At 36.5% G+C, this 19,019-nt stretch overlaps 1 protein-coding gene across 3 annotated transcripts in view; it reads right to left on the bottom strand.

Moving 5' to 3' along the window:
• Positions 1-19,019, bottom strand: part of LOC137943902 (phosphoglucan phosphatase DSP4, amyloplastic-like) — a 47,737-nt gene that overhangs the window by 18,385 nt on the left and 10,333 nt on the right. For all 3 annotated transcript variants that reach the window (XR_011110770.1, XM_068789333.1, XM_068789334.1), the window contains exon 4: positions 107-209. Coding sequence is in view for 2 of the 3 variants with exons in the window: in XM_068789333.1 (XP_068645434.1) it covers positions 107-209 (103 nt within the window). In the remaining variant the exon portion in view is untranslated. The remainder of the gene's footprint in view (positions 1-106; positions 210-19,019) is intronic.

The raw sequence follows: 19,019 nt of genomic DNA, 5'->3' as shown, positions 1-19,019 counted from the left end.
GGATGGATCACCACTATTAAGAGAAAAAAATATGTTGAATTGATCATGTATACAGTCTTTTGAGGGCAGTTGATAATGTGGAAACAACAAAAGAATATGCACATACCAGCACCCATAGCTTGTGTCATGTCGTGACTGTATATCTCACTCTTTTCCTCCTTTAGCTCAGAGCTGCTCATCTCTGTATTTGATGTCCGACCAGATAAAGCCTGGAGAAAGGTGATTTTAACACTAACATCAATGTAACAATGAATTTTGCTATTTCTAATGCAGTGCGTGGAGCATCAGTTGATTAGATTTATTCATACCAGAATATAAAGATGGTCAGCGCTGAAGTAGTACATAGTAATGTTAAAGTAGTTACTGAAAACTATGAGGACAGAGTGAGTCATCCTAGACCATCAAATGTTCACGAAAGAAGGAAGTAAAAAGGAAAGAGGAAGAATGAGAACAGCAATTTACTATTTTTGGAAAGAGACTTTTAAAAAAAGTATATGTTTTAATAACTTCTACCATGGAAAGTCAGCAAGTTTCTACTTTTATTAGTTTCTTAGTTATCAACAAGTCCAATTAGAAGAATCCTCTTTAAGAAAGTGTTGGTAATGTTACAGCTTCAGGATCCCATATTAGGTTAAATTTGAGAGAGCTTTAGAAGAGAAGAGAGGAAGAAGTATGAGGGAGAGTGAAAAGTAGTTATCGAGATTGATGGATCTCGTTTCCTAATTCTATACTAGAAGGAGTCAACACAGACTCAATATAAAGTGTCTAGAATACCCTTCACTAATACACTTAAAAGTGAGGGCTAAACAATCATTCGGTAATGAACTAAAAAAATAACAGAAATTATAAATCCAGTGGTCTTTCAGTAGTTTTCTATCACTCCTCACGTTGTGGCATACACATCATTAGAACCCAGCTTGAAACACACTGACCAGAAGCTAATGCTTTGGTGGAACATTGTTTGTAGAAATAATCCCATTTTTCAGTTTTTCCCATATATAATGACAATCAACCTCAATATACTTTATGTGTTCACGGAATATGGGTAGAAGGTCATGTGCATAGCAACTTGATTATCACAATGGAGAGGTAAAGGCTATTCAAAAGATAAGTGCATTTCCACTGAATTTCACTTATTGCATGAGTCATGGCTCAATTCTACTTCAGCACTTGACCAAGCTACTATATTTGTTTACCCCTACAGGTAACTAAGTTTCCTCCCACCAAGGTACAATATTCTAAAGTAGACTTTTTATCATCTTTTTTTTTTTTTTTTTAAATGATGCTGATTTTTATTAAGGCAAAAACTCAAGAGAGTATATTACAAGGGAGGGAAGCCTTCCCAAACAATGAGAGATTGTTGGGAAGTTCCCAAATTTGCCAATTTATCTGCCAAAGAGTTGGCTGATCTAAGAATGAAATTCCAATTACAATGTGTAGAAGACACAATGTCGGCAATACTATCAGTGATGGGCCAGTGGCGCCAAGGGGGGAGGTTGTCCTTGGAACACCAACTAATAACCGTCTTCGAGTCGCCTTCAATGATTAACTTGCCATGGAGACGATCCCTGAAGATTTGTAGGCCGAACAACAGAGCACTAACTTCAGCAGTATTAGAATCAACAATGCTCACCGGACCAGCATAAGAAAAAATAGGGTCTCCATTGTGACCTCTGAACACACCACCTCCTGCTGGACCAAGGACATCCAATAACACAACTATCTTTTTTTTTTTCTTTTTTTTTTTTGAAAAAGATGTATATATATTAACAAGAGAATATTTACAAAGGAAGAGGAAGTAGATCCCTTACAATAATAGCACTACCATCAAAATTCAGTTTTATGCAATCGCAAGGGGGAGGATCCCAAATAGCCATACTTGGAGCTCTCCTGGGGCCAGACATGTGCGCGATCAAATTCCAATTTTCCCGAAGGGAAACCCCAGATAGAGTGGCAAAATCCTTCTTTGTATGAAGCCAGCTCGAGATGAGGCCGACGACATGAGAAGTCGTGTTGTCTGGGGTGCTAGCTTTGGAGTTGAATCTCCAGTTGTTCCGCATGACCCAAATGCACCATGGAACATGCACAAGAAGCCGAAAGAATTAACTTGCCCAACCGAGGAAAGAGAATCCCTCGAACCATCTCAAAGGTGCCAAAAAGGTCCTGATGTAGCCCCAGTTGGAGCCCTATTTTCTGAAAGATCTTCCCCCCCCCCCCCCCCCCCCCCCCCCCCCCCCCAGTTAGAATCAGAAAAGCCTTCAATGTGAATATGACCATGAGACTTAGTGCCTAAGTACACAATCTAATAGATTGTTGTATCGAGTAGTTGGATCATAGTTTCTTACCATAAAAATGGTTGCATGTGCAGCAGCACCAACTATGAGAAATCCACCAATCCACATGAGACATGAGAACAACAAAAGTTGTGTCCCATAGTCAATAGCTAAGTATCGGCGGCTGATGTACTTGTAGGCAGGAGCTACCCTACAATCGCTGGTTGTAAGGGAAATGCTCCCCCAAATTTTGTAATTTCTCCTGTTTTATTAATACATCTTTATAAAAAAAAAAAAATAGTCAATAGCTAAGTATGGATAGAGGAGCATGGACTACATATGGGGAGCTACAACAATGGTTGAAGAGCCTAAAATAGCCAAGTTAAGAGATAATTAAGTATGCTAGTTTTTAGGATCTCATAGAGACCTTTATGGCCCTGACCTACAAATGGACCTTTATGAGCCTCTAAAATATCTTTCAAATCATGACCGATGCCCTAGTTAGTCCTATGACGAACTATCAAAAAAATAAATGCAATAGCTAAATGATGGTGCACAGTATTGGTCAACCATAGATCCCCTATAACAAGGTCTAATTCTCCCCGAAAAGTAAGAAATTTCACATACTTTGACCAATTCAAGGTGAAATTTGGGGTTGCTACCTCAACAAAACTTGGATAAAGTATTGAGCCAAAAGATCCCAATTCAAGATAAATTCATGAAGAAGCATATTGCAATCCTTGCTCGAGTGACTTCTTCAGATACTCCAAAATTCGTTCTAATGCCAACCAGTAGGAAACTCAAGGTTTTTGCATATACCAATTGATCACACTGACAGAAAAGGAAATATCTAGCCTAGGAAAAAACAAACAATAACCTAGATAAGTACTTACTTTTTCAATGTTTCCTTTCCATCTTGATCAGAAATTGTAGTGCAAAGGTTTTTTATCTTCGATTGAAGGAAAAATTAAAGTTCCAATACTCCCAAGCTTGTCGAAATTGTCACAGAACTATGTGACATCCTCAATTTAGATTTTTGAGTGTTAGTGTTTAAAAGGAAATGTCATAAGCACATATTCTCATCCTAGAGGCTTTTTTTTGGGAGAAATTAGCTCTAGGAAATCACTAATGAAGAAATCCTAAACCTTCACTTTGAAGGAAGAGAATTTCAATTCTTTGAATCAATGTTTTCCTAGAAAAAAGGTTTTTAAATTTCTTTTAAAAGATGTCATGAGGGGTAATTTAGTAATCTTACCTTGTCTATAGATGAGATACGCTCGAAGTCAAGCTGATGGAGTTTTGGTCTTCTGAAACAGACTTCTGAATATAGTTCTGCGAAGTACTTCACACCAAGAGGTTAGAAATGGAGGCACTATCCGAAATCACTTGTTCTCCGTTACAGAGAGCAGTGATACGGTTAGTCCTCCTCCTGGCTGAGGCGATGGAATGGAAAAAATTTGTATTCCTATCTCCCTCGGCCATCCATCGAAATCTTGAACGTTGTTTCCAATGAACAGATTCAGAACGAAGAAACGAAAGATATTCTGAATTTAAATTATTTCTAACTAAGAAATCAGAAGGAGAGATTAACCTGTGTTCCTCTAGTAGATCCAACTCAGAAATGCGGCGGCGAATCGATTCTTTCTGGGAAGCAGCAGAAATTCGGAGATTTTTTTCCCCCAGTCTAATCTTCGGCTTGAGGGCTTTGAGTTTCAGAGGGAGGGCCCAGCCTGGGTTAGGATGATTTTCCAGCTCGAGCCACCACATTTTGAAGAAGGGAATGAAGGCCTCGGTTAACAGCCAAGCATTCTCAAAACGAAAAGGAGATCTTTCCCACGTAACTGGCCGAGTGTTGAGTTGGATAGGCCAATGGCCAAGTCCTATTTTATTTAGGACTTGGCTAGAGACATTTGGGAAGAGGAGGTTCCATTCAGTATTTACAAAGTATCGGTCTGTATTTAGTTATGTTTTTATTGTTTTGAACAATGTTTTTTATATTTCCGCATGTTTGTAATATTGTGATTCGTACAGTATTTGTTATTACTGTTCACGTTCCGAATATATAAATATGATCTCCACAATAGTTGTTATTACTGTTCATATTCCGCATCTATATAATATGATCTCCACAGTGTTTGTTTTTACTGTTCCAAAGTTACTGTTCAAAAGTACTGTTCATTTTTACTATTCATGGTTACTATTCATGTTTACTGTTCACTTGTCAAAAAGAAATAGTATCGAAATAGTGCCAAATAGGACAGAAGCTAGAGACTTGGAATTATTCAGCTATGCTCCGAGGTAGAAAACGAAACGGAGCTGTGCTCTACCCTGCTGAAGCAGCCATGGAGCCGCAACGGTTAATAGGAATGGCTTGGGGGCCTCTGGAGACCGTGAGGACCGCATCGACGGAATTGCCCACTTGGTGGTAAGCCGGCAGGAATAGGGTCAAACCCCGAAGAAGTTCTAAGTAGCAGCAGAAGTCATGTTGGGCCTATTAGATAGCTATGACATAGACACAAACGAGTACAGAACAGTGACATGCGGTAGGAAGCAGAGAGTGATATGATAGTGAAATGATAGAACTGTAGAACTGTAACTATAGGAATAGTATTGTGTGAATCATCAATGTTTTCCACTGCTTGTAGCTCGAGACTGGCAGGTAGCAGTCCCTAGGATTCTTGTTCCGCTGCCCTCATCCCTAGGTTCTCTCCCACTGTGTGTGCAAGTCTATTAGAGACTTTGTGTCGATATCATAGCAATAGAGCTTTTGGTATCAGTATTCCGCTATCAGAGTCTGCTAGAGACTCACCCTGTGTTTTAAAAATGGTATCAGAGCCGAGTAGTAGACTTGGTTTTGTATGTCTCAAAGAAGTCAAAGCTTAACTTTGATTCTTTCTGTTTAGGTATACATACTCCCAAACAGTTACGACCCATACCGGTCACATCCCATGTAAACATTTGTAAGGAACAAATGTACAAAACCAAAAGTCCATTATGGAACAAAATAGGTCTAATCCAACGATAAGACTTATAAATTATTCTCGACTGCGAGAATATATCATGACCAGAAGGTATGATAATCAAATCGAATTCCAGAGGGTCTGGATTCGACAGTTAAAAGATCGACTCTCACGAGTTCAAGCCAAACTCAAAGAGCTCGAAGAAAATCCTTTAGTTGTAGAATATAACAACGAAGGAAGAAGGATAATCCGAGATGGACGATTCTTAGGACTCGGTCCAGTAGGATTAAAACAAGTTATCAAAGACCTGAAACACCAAATCAGGATTGAACAACTTGAACTTTAAGAATATGCTATCTAAGCAATTCTTAGAAGATTTGGTAATCATTCTGCAAAGAGAAATCTATAGAATGACCCAAGAAGAAACCGTATCTCAACCTGTAGACACCACTTCAACAGGAGAAGCCTCTACAAGTACATACGGAAAACCAAAAAAGACAAAATACTGGTATGTTGTCTTCATAGGAAGAGAAACAGGAATATATGACAGCTGGGAAGAAGCCCAAGCTCAAGTCATAGGATTTCCCGGAAATTCTCACAGAAAATTCCGGACAAAGGACGATGCTAAACAAGCTTGGATAGCATCCCGAAATAGATGATCTATAGACAAAAACTTTTAGATCGTTTACAAAGAAAGAGAGATGGCCTTGCCTTCACTCTCTTACTAAGAAACATGCTTTAACCAGAAGATGATTCTCTCTACGCCATGGATATGTACTATTTCCATTGGGAAAGATATACGAATCGCATCCATAGATTACGATGCAAGATCGAAAAAATTAAACAAAAGCTAAACCTCTTAGCTTTGTAAAAATGAATGAGTTTTTCTACTTAATGGATATGGAAACTCCATTACCATTAGGCCTTCCTGACATCACCGGATGGCTTAAAAACCTAGTGTACTTTGCAACACCTTGCATAGCACCTAGAAGAAAAAAGGATCTAGCACCACCTGCTTTTAGGATCGCCTCAAAAGCATCCTCCTCCACCGATGATGAAGTTTACGCAGAATGTAATACCTTCGATTTATTATGTTTAAGAGGAAAAACCTTCCTCTAGTAAACAACAAGAGCAACACGACAGTGAACCAGAAGCCTGGGAATCTGATAAAGTTGCAGAAGAAAATACCAAGAAAATAAACTACTCTGCTAAAGACAAAAAGGCAGATAATCTTGGTAAAAGATTTCGAATGCTTCGTGGTAGCGACCATTTTGAAGTAGAAACTTCAAAGGTACGAGACACCCACATAGAAGATAGCTTTCAAGATAACTTCCGAAACCGTACTGCGATTCACCCGCAAGAACGAGAAAGTTTCTCCCACTCCAAAATATCCCTGGGAGGACAAAGGTATGCGACAAAATACACAAATGTCGATCCTTCAAATGCTACTAAGGGACATCAAACCATAGATAGCATAAACCCTTTTGGATTTTACCTCAACTTGGATTGCCCCAAGGATGGAGAAAAGGTCCTTAAAGATTGGGAAAGAAGCATGAGCAATGCTGCAAATATGCATGAATCAGCATTTAATTTCTTTACCCATGCTTTACAGGGTAATGTAGCTCATTGGTGGGACAACCTTCCTAAACAAAATAGGGGGGGGGAGATTTGGCAGTTTGTCCAGGTGATTTTTTTCCCCGAGAGAGGAACCTCGGATAGAGCAAGACTATTGAAATCAGAAAAAGCTCTCATGGTTGATGAGGTTCATGAGGCAGGAGGGCTTTTGTCAGAGCAAAGAAGAGTTGCATTGAAGTCTCCTCCAAGGAGCCAAGGGAGGTCCCATAACTGGACAAGCTGGAGGATTTCCTCCCAGAAAGTTGCCCGGTCACGGTAACGAGTAGGTCCATAGATGCCGGCTAGCGCCCAAGAAGTTCCGAGGTTGTGATCGAGAAACTGGAGACCGATTGAGTATTTGTCCCGGAACGACAGATATTGCATCAAAAGCAGTTGGATCCCAAATGACAATTATGCCACCGAAATGGCCAATTGCATCCACATTTGCCCACACAGGGTTGGTGTCATACCATAAATCACAAACAAATGAATAATAAAAAAATTGCAGCTTAGTTTCAAGTAGAATAGCAATTTTTGGTTTAACATAAAAAAGCGCCGCTCTGATGAGGGCTCGCTTAGACAAAGAGCCGAGCCCTCTGACATTCCATGATAGAACAATCATGGAGATCGGAAGGTGTTGATATTCCGCATCGCCAAGCCAGCTTCGAGGTAGCCCGAACATAAGATGTTTGCAAGCTCCGTCATTTCTGAAAAATTCCTCTCGTGGGAAATCTTGTTCTTGCTCCAGAAGAAATAGGAGGAGATCATCCCGCAGAGTGGGAGTTAAGGCCATGGTTGGAGTAGATTTGGAGATTATAGCTGGGGGGATGTCGGACCAAGTTGGGAGGATTCCAGAGGGGAAGGCAGGGGGGAGATCGAGCCAAGGAGGACGCTCCATTGGAAGGACATGGGGGGGGGGGGTCTTTGACTTTATCTTTTCCTTTGTTTTACAATTAAAGATAAATCTTAGCATAATTAAATATCTGAACATAAATAGAAGACTAACAAAACTAAAACACATTTAAACTGAAACTCTTCTTTAAGACCTCATTTTTTGAGACTCCTGTAAGACTCCACTATATAAATTTTGGCTCTGTGAGAATCATGTAAGAGTTTTCCATATCTTCTCTTCAACACTCCTGCTCAAACCGGAGTTTATAACTTCAGCTTGCAATGAAAAGGATTCTTGGTCTTCAATTTTCTTTGCCGCAAAACAATCTTCATAGATGCAAAAACTTCATCTTTTGTGCTCCCCCTTTCTTGAATATTTTGGTCACTTAAAAATTACTACAACATGTGGAACAAAATACCTCTTTCTTGTACATCTTCTTCTACTTCTCCCCCTCAAGCTGGGGATAAAAAGCATAGAGACCTAGCTTGGACAAAACACAATATGGGAGAAGAAAATCACTCCTAGCCATACAACAAAGCTCCATACACCAGTTAAAATGGTCATAGTCTGAAACACACTCCGCTCAATTTTAAAGGCAGAAAATTAGCCCGACTTTAGGGTTAAAACAAGATACTACTCACTTTTTAAGGGTAGTTCAAACACAAATCACGTCTTGGGTGAAGAATAAAATACTTTACTTAAAGTTGGGTGTTGGGCACACTCCTATACTTTTTAGGTAGTGGGTCTAGGCATTGCTCTGAAGTGATAAAATACAAGATGATAAACTAAAAAAATACTTGAGGAAAACAATTTTCACTGGAAGGAGGAGACTATCCAACACTCATACTTCCAAAGTGACCTTTTTTTCATTTTTTGGAAAACTAGGGGAGATTATAATTGTAGAACTTAATAAACTTGACCAAGTATAACTTTTTTTTGGGTGACCACAATTTTTTTGTAGTTAACTATGCAGAAGATATACAACCAAGTAACAAAAACACAAAGCATGAAAACAACATTGATGCAAGATATTGTATATCTTGAATGAGCACATCATGGAGTGAATAAGTTGGACTAAAACTCTCTGATTAGAAGACAAATTTGGCTAAAAATCTTGGATTTTAGGAGAAAAGGAAACCTAAATCATGTCAAAGCCTAGAGAGATAATAGAAGAGAAAATTGGGAAAATGAGAGATTTTCGACAGAACTAACCTTTGATACTCCTGATAGCAATATCTCCAAAACTATAGCTCAGAATCAAAATGAGGGATCATTCTTGAATCTTTCACGATGTATTGATTCTCTTTATTCTGTATCTTGACCCTCGCTGACTCCAATGTGAATATCTTTTTTTTTATAAAGATGTATTTATATTAACAAGAGAATTACAAAAGAGGAGGGAGCAAATCCCGGACAACAATCGATTGTAGAGTAGCTCCCTGCTTGGCAAGCACATCTACTGCAGAATTTGCAGGTCTCGGAATGTGAGACCAAATACAAGATAAAATTGAGGTAATTTCTTAAATCTCCAGAAAATATCCTAATGTCGCCACAGGGGAGGGGATGCACACTCACACCATCCAATGACCATCTTTGAGTCCCCTTCGATATGAAGTGCACCACTGCACTTGTCTCTGAAAACACAGAGCCCGGAGAGGAGGCCATGAAGCTCAGCTGACGTAGAATCAAAATAATCCCTCTGAAACCAAAGATCTCAGGATTACCAAGAGAAGAGCCATCAAAGTTCAACTTAAGTTAACCGGGTTCAAGAGGGATCCATTCCTACAAAACTGGAACCTTTATCCTAGAGTGCATCGTTGCCAAATTTCTCCAGTTTTCACGGGTAGGGGTACCTACAAATGAGGAGAAAGACTTCTTAGTCAGAAGCCAAGTAGAAATATGTCCCACCACGTGGTCCACGACCCGATCTAAAGATTCACTTTTAGCATCAAATTATCTTCGATTGAGTTCATTCCAAAGCCCCCACGGAATGAAACTAGCATAAGCAAAAAGCACCAATTTTTCGAGGCCAGGCAAGGGAGTACCAATGAGCGACTTATTGAAAGAGATCAGATCAGCCGCCATGCAGAATTGTAGCCTCAACATACTAAGAATGGAAGTCCACACTTTCCATGAGAATGCATTGTAGTAGAATGTGGCTTGTCGTTTCAACTTCAGTGGTGGAAAGGGCACAGGGGATCGATTGAGGGGTGACCTCTTCTTCTAAGCACGTCTGCCGAGAGAATCATGCTTTGACAGGCACCCCACATGAAGAATTTTATCTTTGGAGGAGCACAGAGACGCCCTACAAAATAGATCTCATGCTCCCTTTTTAGATGGTTTCCAGCCATTAATGTATCCATATGCAAATGATACAGAGAAAGTGTCTCCAATGTAAATATCTCTTTAAATATAAATCAGATTGACATGAAATTTTTTCCTTATCAAACTAGACTTCAATACCTTTCATAAAAGTATAACTTCTCTTCATAAAATATACTTCTTTTGCGATAAATAATCTGATAGATTTCGGAATTTGTAATCTGACCGAACTGAGTACTCTTCTTCTTTGGCCAGCATGACCATTGACTCTTCCAAGATCGATATCTCCCTCTTAAAAACTCAGATTGAGAATTTGTTGAATAGGTAAGAAAATAGACTTACAGATATTTCTTTGGATATATAATTCTGCTTGTAAAGTCTCGTTCTTGATGGCATAAGATGGCTCAAAATTTGAAGTTTTCTACTATTGCTCGAACCTCTCTTGTAGTCTAACCTTTTTTGCTTCAAATATAAATTTTTCTTTATAGAAAACTTCGATTGAAAAATTCGTTTTGCATTGGAAAGTAGACTCGAAGATCTTTCCGTCAATATATTACTAGAGATGATAGATCATAAAAGGATCACATTATCTCTGTGGGTTGATCAAGTGAACTTGCTCTGATACTATATTGAATATCTGGAAAAAAAATAATTCACTAACTTGTTGTAATATGAGTACATGAGCCCCTATTTATAATAGAGGAAAGTAGTAAAGTCCAATTCCAATTAAACTACCCTTGTCCCAATTACACCCAAAGTCTAACACTTAAAGATAAGTCCTAGCATAATTAAATAACCGAACATAAATAGAAGACTAACATAACTCAAAAACACCTTTTACTTGAGACTCCTATAAAACTCCACCTTTGACTCTTCTATAAGACCTCTTTCTGTGAGACTCCTGTAAGACTCCACCATATAAATTTTGGCTATGTGAGACTTCTTACCGTGAGAGTCATGTAAGAGTCTTTCATATCTTCTCTTCAACAAAAGATATACAATGTATTTAAAGGGCATTATTGTCTTTTAAGACAAGTTGTCACTTAAGTTAAAAGGAAAAGGGATCTAGTATGACCCTAGTAGACGAAAGTGACTTTGCTCTCTTTCAGAAACTCTCTCTCTCTCTCTCTCTATTCTCTTTCCTTTCTCTCTCTATCTTCTCAAATCCTCCATTCCTTCAGCTCTTTTAAAAACAATTTCCAGAAATCATAAGACCCAAGTTTACAAGAATTACGAAAAAATTCAAAAACTTTAGAAACCTTTGTAAATTCCAACCTTCACAAAATCAGGAAAAGCCCCAAAATTTTCAAAAATATCAGAAAAGACCCATATGTTATAAAATTCATACAAAATCCACGAATACCTAGAACTCTCAGAAAAAGAAACGTTTTAATTTTTATGTAGTTTTTAAAGGCAAAACCCCAGGAGTCTTCCATTCCTGGACAGAAGTAGCAGCAAGTATTCAAGATTTTCAAAGACCTATTTATCAAGGCTTTAATAATTTACAAGAGGCATTAAAAGTAGCTAAATTAACTATTGGTACTAATTGCTATATAGCCCCTTCCTTAAGATTCATGAGAGAAGATCAAGTGTCATATGGACTCGCCAAAGACACTACAAAGATTATTTTCTGTGAGCACTGTGAGACTTTATCCAAGACTATCCAAAGATTAAATGAAAAGAGAAGGTTACTCTTAGAAAAGAATGATTTCCAGAAAGAATATATTAACACTTTGGAAGAAGAAAATCGTCAGCTCAAGGCACGCTTAGCAGGTACGTTTTCTACTCAGATACCTACTAGTGAAGGTACATCACTAGCTAGTCCAGCTCAAACGGTAGCTGGTAAAGACAAATCAAACCTGTTGATGGCTAGACATTTGCCCAAAATGTCAGATAATAACAAGACAAACAAACATTAGACAGACCCAGAGGAGATAAAAATAATGATGAAAGAATACTTCCAAGAATACCTCAAAGAACAAGTCTATGAAAAACAAGACTCAGAAACATCCAGTAAAACTAGATCTACTAGAACCGGTACTCAGACTATCCAGTGCTACTCTCAAGAAGAAGACGAAGAATTTGACTTTGACTTAGAAGCCATCCACAACTTGACAACTTTGGATGGAAAATAGGTAAGAGCACTGAGATGACTAATTTAAAAAAGAAGACATTTTCTAAAAAGACATCAAAGAATGTTTTGAAAAGACAAAGACTATAATTCAAGTTTCAGCACTCAGTTTCAGCCCATGGTTTTAGCACAGTTTGAGAAGAAGATTCCAAGTGGTTTCAGCACACAGTTTTCTAGCCCATGGTTTCAACCCATGGTTTTAGCACATGGTTTGAGAAGATAATTCCAACACACGGTTTCAAGATCAATGATTGTAAGAAGCACATGGTTTTGTAATCTTAGCCCATGGTTTTAGAAACCAGGACTTTTGTAAAGTTGTACTTTTAGCCCATGGTTTTAGAAAACCATGATTTTGTAATTTTGTTTTTTAGCTATTTTCAACCAAGGCCACACACCTGGAAAGTAATTGGATAATCTTCATTGAGGATGGGGCCCAAAGAGCACCCGGATGAAGAATCCAGAGTTTCCAGGAGAAGGCTAAGGTTGTCTATAAATAGCCATTTGTACAAAGCAGAAAGTATGAATGAAAATCTAGAGTTTCGGACCACTTTGCTTCAATCTCTCCATGACTTTCTTCTTCATGTACCAGCTCTTAATATAATTTCTTCAACCAAGTAGTTCTCCAGTAAGTTTTTTATTTAACCGTATTTTTATATACCTTAGGAGTCTCCCCGAAGGAGAACTCTAAACCTATTCTGTTTAGATTTGTAAGCTCTTTCCCTAATACAAGGTTTATCCTGAGAATTGTGGTATTCCTCAGATGTTGCACGGTCCTGAGTCTCTTGTTTATACCCGCTTGTGCCAAAGGTGGCTTTAGGGTTTTGTGTTCTTGAGACGGAGAAGGAGTCCGTGGCAGTAGCAAATTTTTATTTGCTAGGAAACCACACAAGTCACTTTGTCTTAGGTTCCTCATACTTGCGGGAAGAGTCATAAAGATCTAAACAGTAAAGGTTTAGAACTTACCTTCTGGGAATTTTACAAATATTTGTTTTTCAACTCTTTATGATAGTGCTTTTTGCTGTATTAGGAATAATTAGTTGTTGTTTAATTTTAACTGCATTTATTGTGTGTTAAAAAGAAAAAGAAAAAGAAAAAAAAAAAGGAGTTTATTAGGCTGGAAACTACTGGGTGAGGGCTAGTAGCTCTGAGAGATCCCACTGCACTGAAAGACAAGGATTGCTCCTGGTTGTCACAAAGCCACGAACTTCCTTTTAAAAAATTTTATGCTTGTCTTGTTTATAGTCTTCTTTATAGTATTGTGTGCTAAACTTTACGTATTTTCCGTGACTTTATATAAGATTTTATATTTAGGAAAAGCATTTAGAATATAAGATTTATGATATTTATTCCAGTACTTTTAGCTTTAACCATAGTAGAACTCTCATTAAGAAACCCTTTTTTAATTCCAGTTTATGTTATTTCTTTCTTTTGTTTTAACCATAGTAATAATCAACCTATCTCTGTTTTTCTGTATCTGTATTGTATTATCAACCTATTCTTATAGAAGATTTATAGATAATCCCAAAATTATAGTACCCCCCAGAATTTTTTAATCTAATCCAGCTAATTCTTCAGGGGAATATTATATTGGTTTTATTAATTTTATTCCTTTATTGCCTAGAAGGTTAACTACGTCATCTATTTTAACTTTAAATTTAGTAGTACTAGAAGTTGTACATCTTCCTAAAAATCCTATGCATAATAATAAATTATTTCCTACAAAGGATTCATATCCTTTTGTTTGAATTCCAATCTTAATATATCTTTTAAAGCCATTTATGCCAATAAGAAAATTTGGTGAACAATAAAAGATACCACCATTCATGTTCATATCTACTTCTATGATTCCTAACATGGCCTTTTTGGGATCTACCCATCTGTCATCATAAATACTTAAAAGTGTTTTGGTACCTAAATGTTTTCTACCTAGTTCTTTTACTCCTATTACTATTAAACCTAAATGAACTAAGTTATATATATTTCTAATTTGTTTAAAGGCTTGTTCTGCTATTAAATTAAGATTAACAGAATTTTGTCCTACACAACTAATTTGGATTTCTCTGTAATGTCTAAATAATCCTATATTGAAATTTAAAGGTCCTATCCTATAGAGTTGTCTTGGATTTAAAAAACTTAACTGATTATTACTAAATAATGTAATATCTTGGTTTACGTCTATAATTTCATCTAGTTGTATATCTCTTTGGTCTATACTTCTTCTTCCTGTTATTCTTTCAATAATAATAAGAGAACTAGAAAAACTTCCTACTTCTGAAATGGTCCTTCCACTTCCCTGTGAAAGAGCCATGATTTTTTAGGTTTTTTTGTTCTCGGCTGATCTACTCTAATTTCTTTTAGTTTCTGAGTTATTTGGTCTATTTCTTTGTCAATATTTTGTTGTTGTCCCTCGCTGGTTTTTAAATAATCAGTATTTTCAAGTAACCTATTTGTTTTTATTTTAATTTGCCTAAGTTCTTCTAATATCTTAATATTTGTTTGTTCTAATTCAAATATTTTTTAAGTGTAGATTTTGGGAAAGATTTATTAACAAATCTACTAATGTATTAAGTTGAGAATTATTTCCGTGGAGTAAATGTTCATCTGAATTAAAGTGACAAGTACGGGTTAGAATTGCCTATATATTTTGTTTCTATCTTAGCAGGTATTCTTAAGTCTAAATAATCTATTCTTTTATGTGGTTCCAGGTCTTTTGGCTCTGATACCAATTCTAGGGGGTACTATAATTTTGGGATTATCTATAAATCTTCTATAAGAGTAGGTTGATAATACAATACAAATACAAAAAAACAGAGATAGGTTGATTATTACTATGGTTAAAACAAAAGAAAGAAATAACATAAATTGGAATTAAAAAAGGGTTTCTTAATGAGAGTTCTACTATGGTTAAAGCTAAAAGTACTGGAATAAATATCATAAATCTTATATTCTAAATGCTTTTCCTAAATATAAAATCTTATATAAAATCACAGAAAATACGTAAAGTTTAGCACACAATACTATAAAGAAGACTATAAACAAGACAAGCATAAAATTTTTTAAAAGGAAGTTCGTGGCGTTGTGACAACCAGGAGCAATCCTTGTCTTTCAGTGCACTGGGATCTCTCAGAGCTACTAGCCCTCACCCAGTAGTTTCCAGCCTAATAAACTCCCTTTTTTTTCTTTTTCTTTTTCTTTTTAATACACAATAAATGCAGTTAAAATTAAACAACAACTAATTATTCCTAATACAGCAAAAAGCACCATCAAAAAGAGTTGAAAAACAAATATTTGTAAAATTCCCAGAAGGTAAGTTCTAAACCTTTACTGTTTAGATCTTTATGACTCTTCCCGCAAGTATGAGGAACCTAAGACAAAGTGACTTGTGTGGTTTCCTAGCAAATAAAAATTTGCTTCTGCCACGGACTCCTTCTTCGTCTCAAGAACACAAAACCCTAAAGCCACCTTTGGCACAAGCGGGTATAAACAAGAGACTCAGGACCGTGCAACATCTGAGGAATACCACAATTCTCAGGATAAACCTTGTATTAGGGAAAGAGCTTACAGATCTTAACAGAATAGGTTTAGAGTTTCCCTTCGGGGAGACTCCTAAGGTATATAAAAATACGGTTAAATAAAAAACTTACTGGAGAACTACTTGGTTAAAGAAATTATATTAAGAGCTGGTACATGAAGAAGAAAGTCATGGAGAGATTGAAGCAAAGTGGTCCGAAACTCTAGATTTTCATTCATACTTTCTGCTTTGTACAAATGGTTATTTATAGACAACCTTAGCCTTCTCTTGGAAACTCTGGATTCTTCATCCGGGTGCTCTTTGGGCCCCATCGTCAATGAAGATTATCCAATTACTTTCCAGGTGTGTGGCCTTGGTTGAAAATAGCTAAAAAACAAAATTACAAAGTCTTGGTTTTCTAAAACCATGGGCTAAAAGTACAACTTTACAAAAGTCTTGGTTTCTAAAACCATGTGCTTCTTACAATCATTGATCTTGAAACCGTGTGCTGGAATTATCTTCTCAAACCATATGCTAAAACCATGGGTTGAAACCATGGGCTAGAAAACTGTGTGCTGAAACCACTTGGAATCTTCTTCTCAAACCGGGTGCTAAAACCATGGGCTGAAACTGAGTGCTGAAACTTGAATTATAGTCTTTGTCTTTTCAAAATATTCTTTGATGTCTTTTTAGAAAATGTCTTCTTTTTTAAATTAGTCATCTCAGTGCTTTTACCTATTTTCCATCCAAAGTTGTCAAGTTGTGGATGACTTCTGAGTCAAAGTCAAATTCTTCATCTTCTTCTTGAGAGTAGCACTGGATAATCTGAGTACCGGTTCCAGTAGATCCAGTTTTACTGGATGTTTCTGAGTCTTGTTTTTCATAGCCTTGTTCTTTGAGGTATTCTTGGAAGTGTTCTTTCATCATTCTTTTTATCTCCTCTGGGTCTGTCTGATGTTTGTCTGTCTTGTTATTATCTGACATTTTAGGAAAATGTCCAGCCATCAACGGGTTTGATTTGTCTTTACCAGCTACTGTTTGAGCTGGACTAGCTAGTGATATACCTTCACTAGTAGGTATCTGAGTAGAAAACGTACCTACTAAGCGTGCCTTGAGCTGACGATTTTCTTCTTCCAAAGTGTTAATATATTCTTTCTGGAAATCATTCTTTTCTAAGAGTAACCTTCTCTTTTCATTTAATCTTTGGATAATCTTGGATAAAGTCTCACAGTGCTCACAGAAAATAATCTTGTAGTGTCTTTGGCGAGTCCATATGACACTTGATCTTCTCTCATGAATCTTAAGGAAGGGGCTATATAGTAATTAGTACCAATAGTTAATTTAGCTGCTTCTAATGCCTCTTGTAAATTATTAAAGCCTTGATAAACAGGTCTTTGAAAATCTTGAATACTTGCTGCTACTTCTGTCCAGGAATGGAAGACTCCTGGGGTTTTGCCTTTAAAAACTACATAAAAATTAAAACGTTTCTTTTTCTGACAAAAATATTCTGATAAACTATTAATATTGGCTAAGAAATATTTTTGGTCTTTAGGAAAGCCATAAATTATCTAATAAACATTGTTCTTCTTTGCCAACAAAGATATGAGGTAGAGTCTTAAATGTAATATTAGATCTGGGAAAAACTACTAATTTCTGATTACCAAAATTTAAAAATTCTTGACCATAATTATTGAATCTGGAGGAAGATGGTCTTGAGGACATCTGTTCTGGAGGATCCATCTGTTCAATTAACAATGGAAGAATAAAAAATTCTTCTACTTAGTGTATCAGCAAGACTATTGTTTTTCCTTTAATATGTTCAAATTCTATCTTATATCCATTTCCTGTAATTATGTCGACTAGGTTTAACCATCTTCTTCTACTTATCTTATTTTCTTTGCTTCTTTGGAAATATTTTACTATAGCTTCGCAATCAGTTCTTAATGTGAATTCATTCTTACTAATAATAAAAAGTCTAAATGTTTCTAAGGAGTAAATAATTGCTAAAATTTCTGCATCTATACTGCTCATGTTTCCTTTTTCTTTTATTTTTCCACTAGCATAGCTACAGATTCGTTCTTCATCTTTCATACTATATTTATGGGGTTTAGCATAATTTACTAATCCTAAGAATCTTTGAAGTTGTTTTGTGTCTGAAAGGTCATCTGGCATTTCAAGAATTTTCTTAGAAATATGATCTTGTAATTCTATTTGCCCTTGCCCTATATTAACTCCAAGGAATTTTATATATTCTTTAAATAATTCTGCCTTTGTTTTTTTTTTTTTTTTTTTATAAAGATGCAATTCATTAAAAGGCAAAAAATTACAAAGAGATAGGGAGCAGATCCCTAACAACAAGATGTTCTGCCTTTGTTTTACTAATAATAATTCCTTCTTTCATAAATTCAGCTAAAACTAACTGAAGATGATGTTAAGCACCTAGCCAATACTACCCGAAAGACCAGCCTGTTAGGAGCGGAAGGCATAGGTACTTAACCCAGGATCATAACAGTACACCTTGCCCTCCCGAGCCGACGACCATGGCGGCAATAACACAGCCACGCAACCCCAGGGCAGGGGATCCCATAATCCCCTTCTAGCATCCCGCCAGGGGCGTGCAGTCCACCTGTGTCCACGGGGACTCAAAGTCGGGACGTAGCGCCTAAGCACCTAGCCAATACTACCCGAAAGACCAGCCTGTTAGGAGCAGAAGACATAGGTACTTAACTCAGGACCATAACAGATGACCAATATTATCTTCTATTGTTTTACTAAAAACTAAAATATCATCTATATAAACTAAAACAAAAGTATCGTATTTTCTGAATATATTATCCATTTTTGTTTGAAATATTGTTGGTGCAATTTTTAATCCAAAAGGCATTACTAACCATTCAAAATGACCTTCAGAACATGTAAAGGTTGTCAATTCTATACTATCAGGGTGCATTTTAACCTGCCAAAATTCTGATTTACAATCAAATTTACTAAAAATTCTTTTATCTTGGATTATGTTTATTAGTTGAGCTTTATCAGGAATATTGTAACTATCTGTAACTGTGTTATCATTTAGTCTCTTATAATTAATTACCATTCTAGATTTTCCTCTAACTTGTTCACTATGTTTTCTTACAATAAAAGTTGTTGATCTATGAGGGCTTATGGATTTTCTAATGATTCCCAAGTACAATAGTTCAATTATGTGTTTTATAAAATCTTCTTTATCTATATTAGTAGCTTCTATGTTAGAAGTTTTAACTATATAATTAGGATTAAGTAATTCAAGCCTACACTGAAGATGATTATTTTCCCAATG

This window comes from Aristolochia californica, unplaced genomic scaffold (genome assembly GCF_029961685.1).
Source record: "Aristolochia californica isolate CCGP_79_NKW_82.1479 unplaced genomic scaffold, dmAriCali1.0.hap1 SCAF_11, whole genome shotgun sequence".
Classification (NCBI taxonomy): Eukaryota; Viridiplantae; Streptophyta; class Magnoliopsida; order Piperales; family Aristolochiaceae; genus Aristolochia; species Aristolochia californica.
The sequence above is the reverse complement of the archived record's forward strand: the minus strand, read 5'-3'. Positions and strand labels throughout refer to the sequence as shown.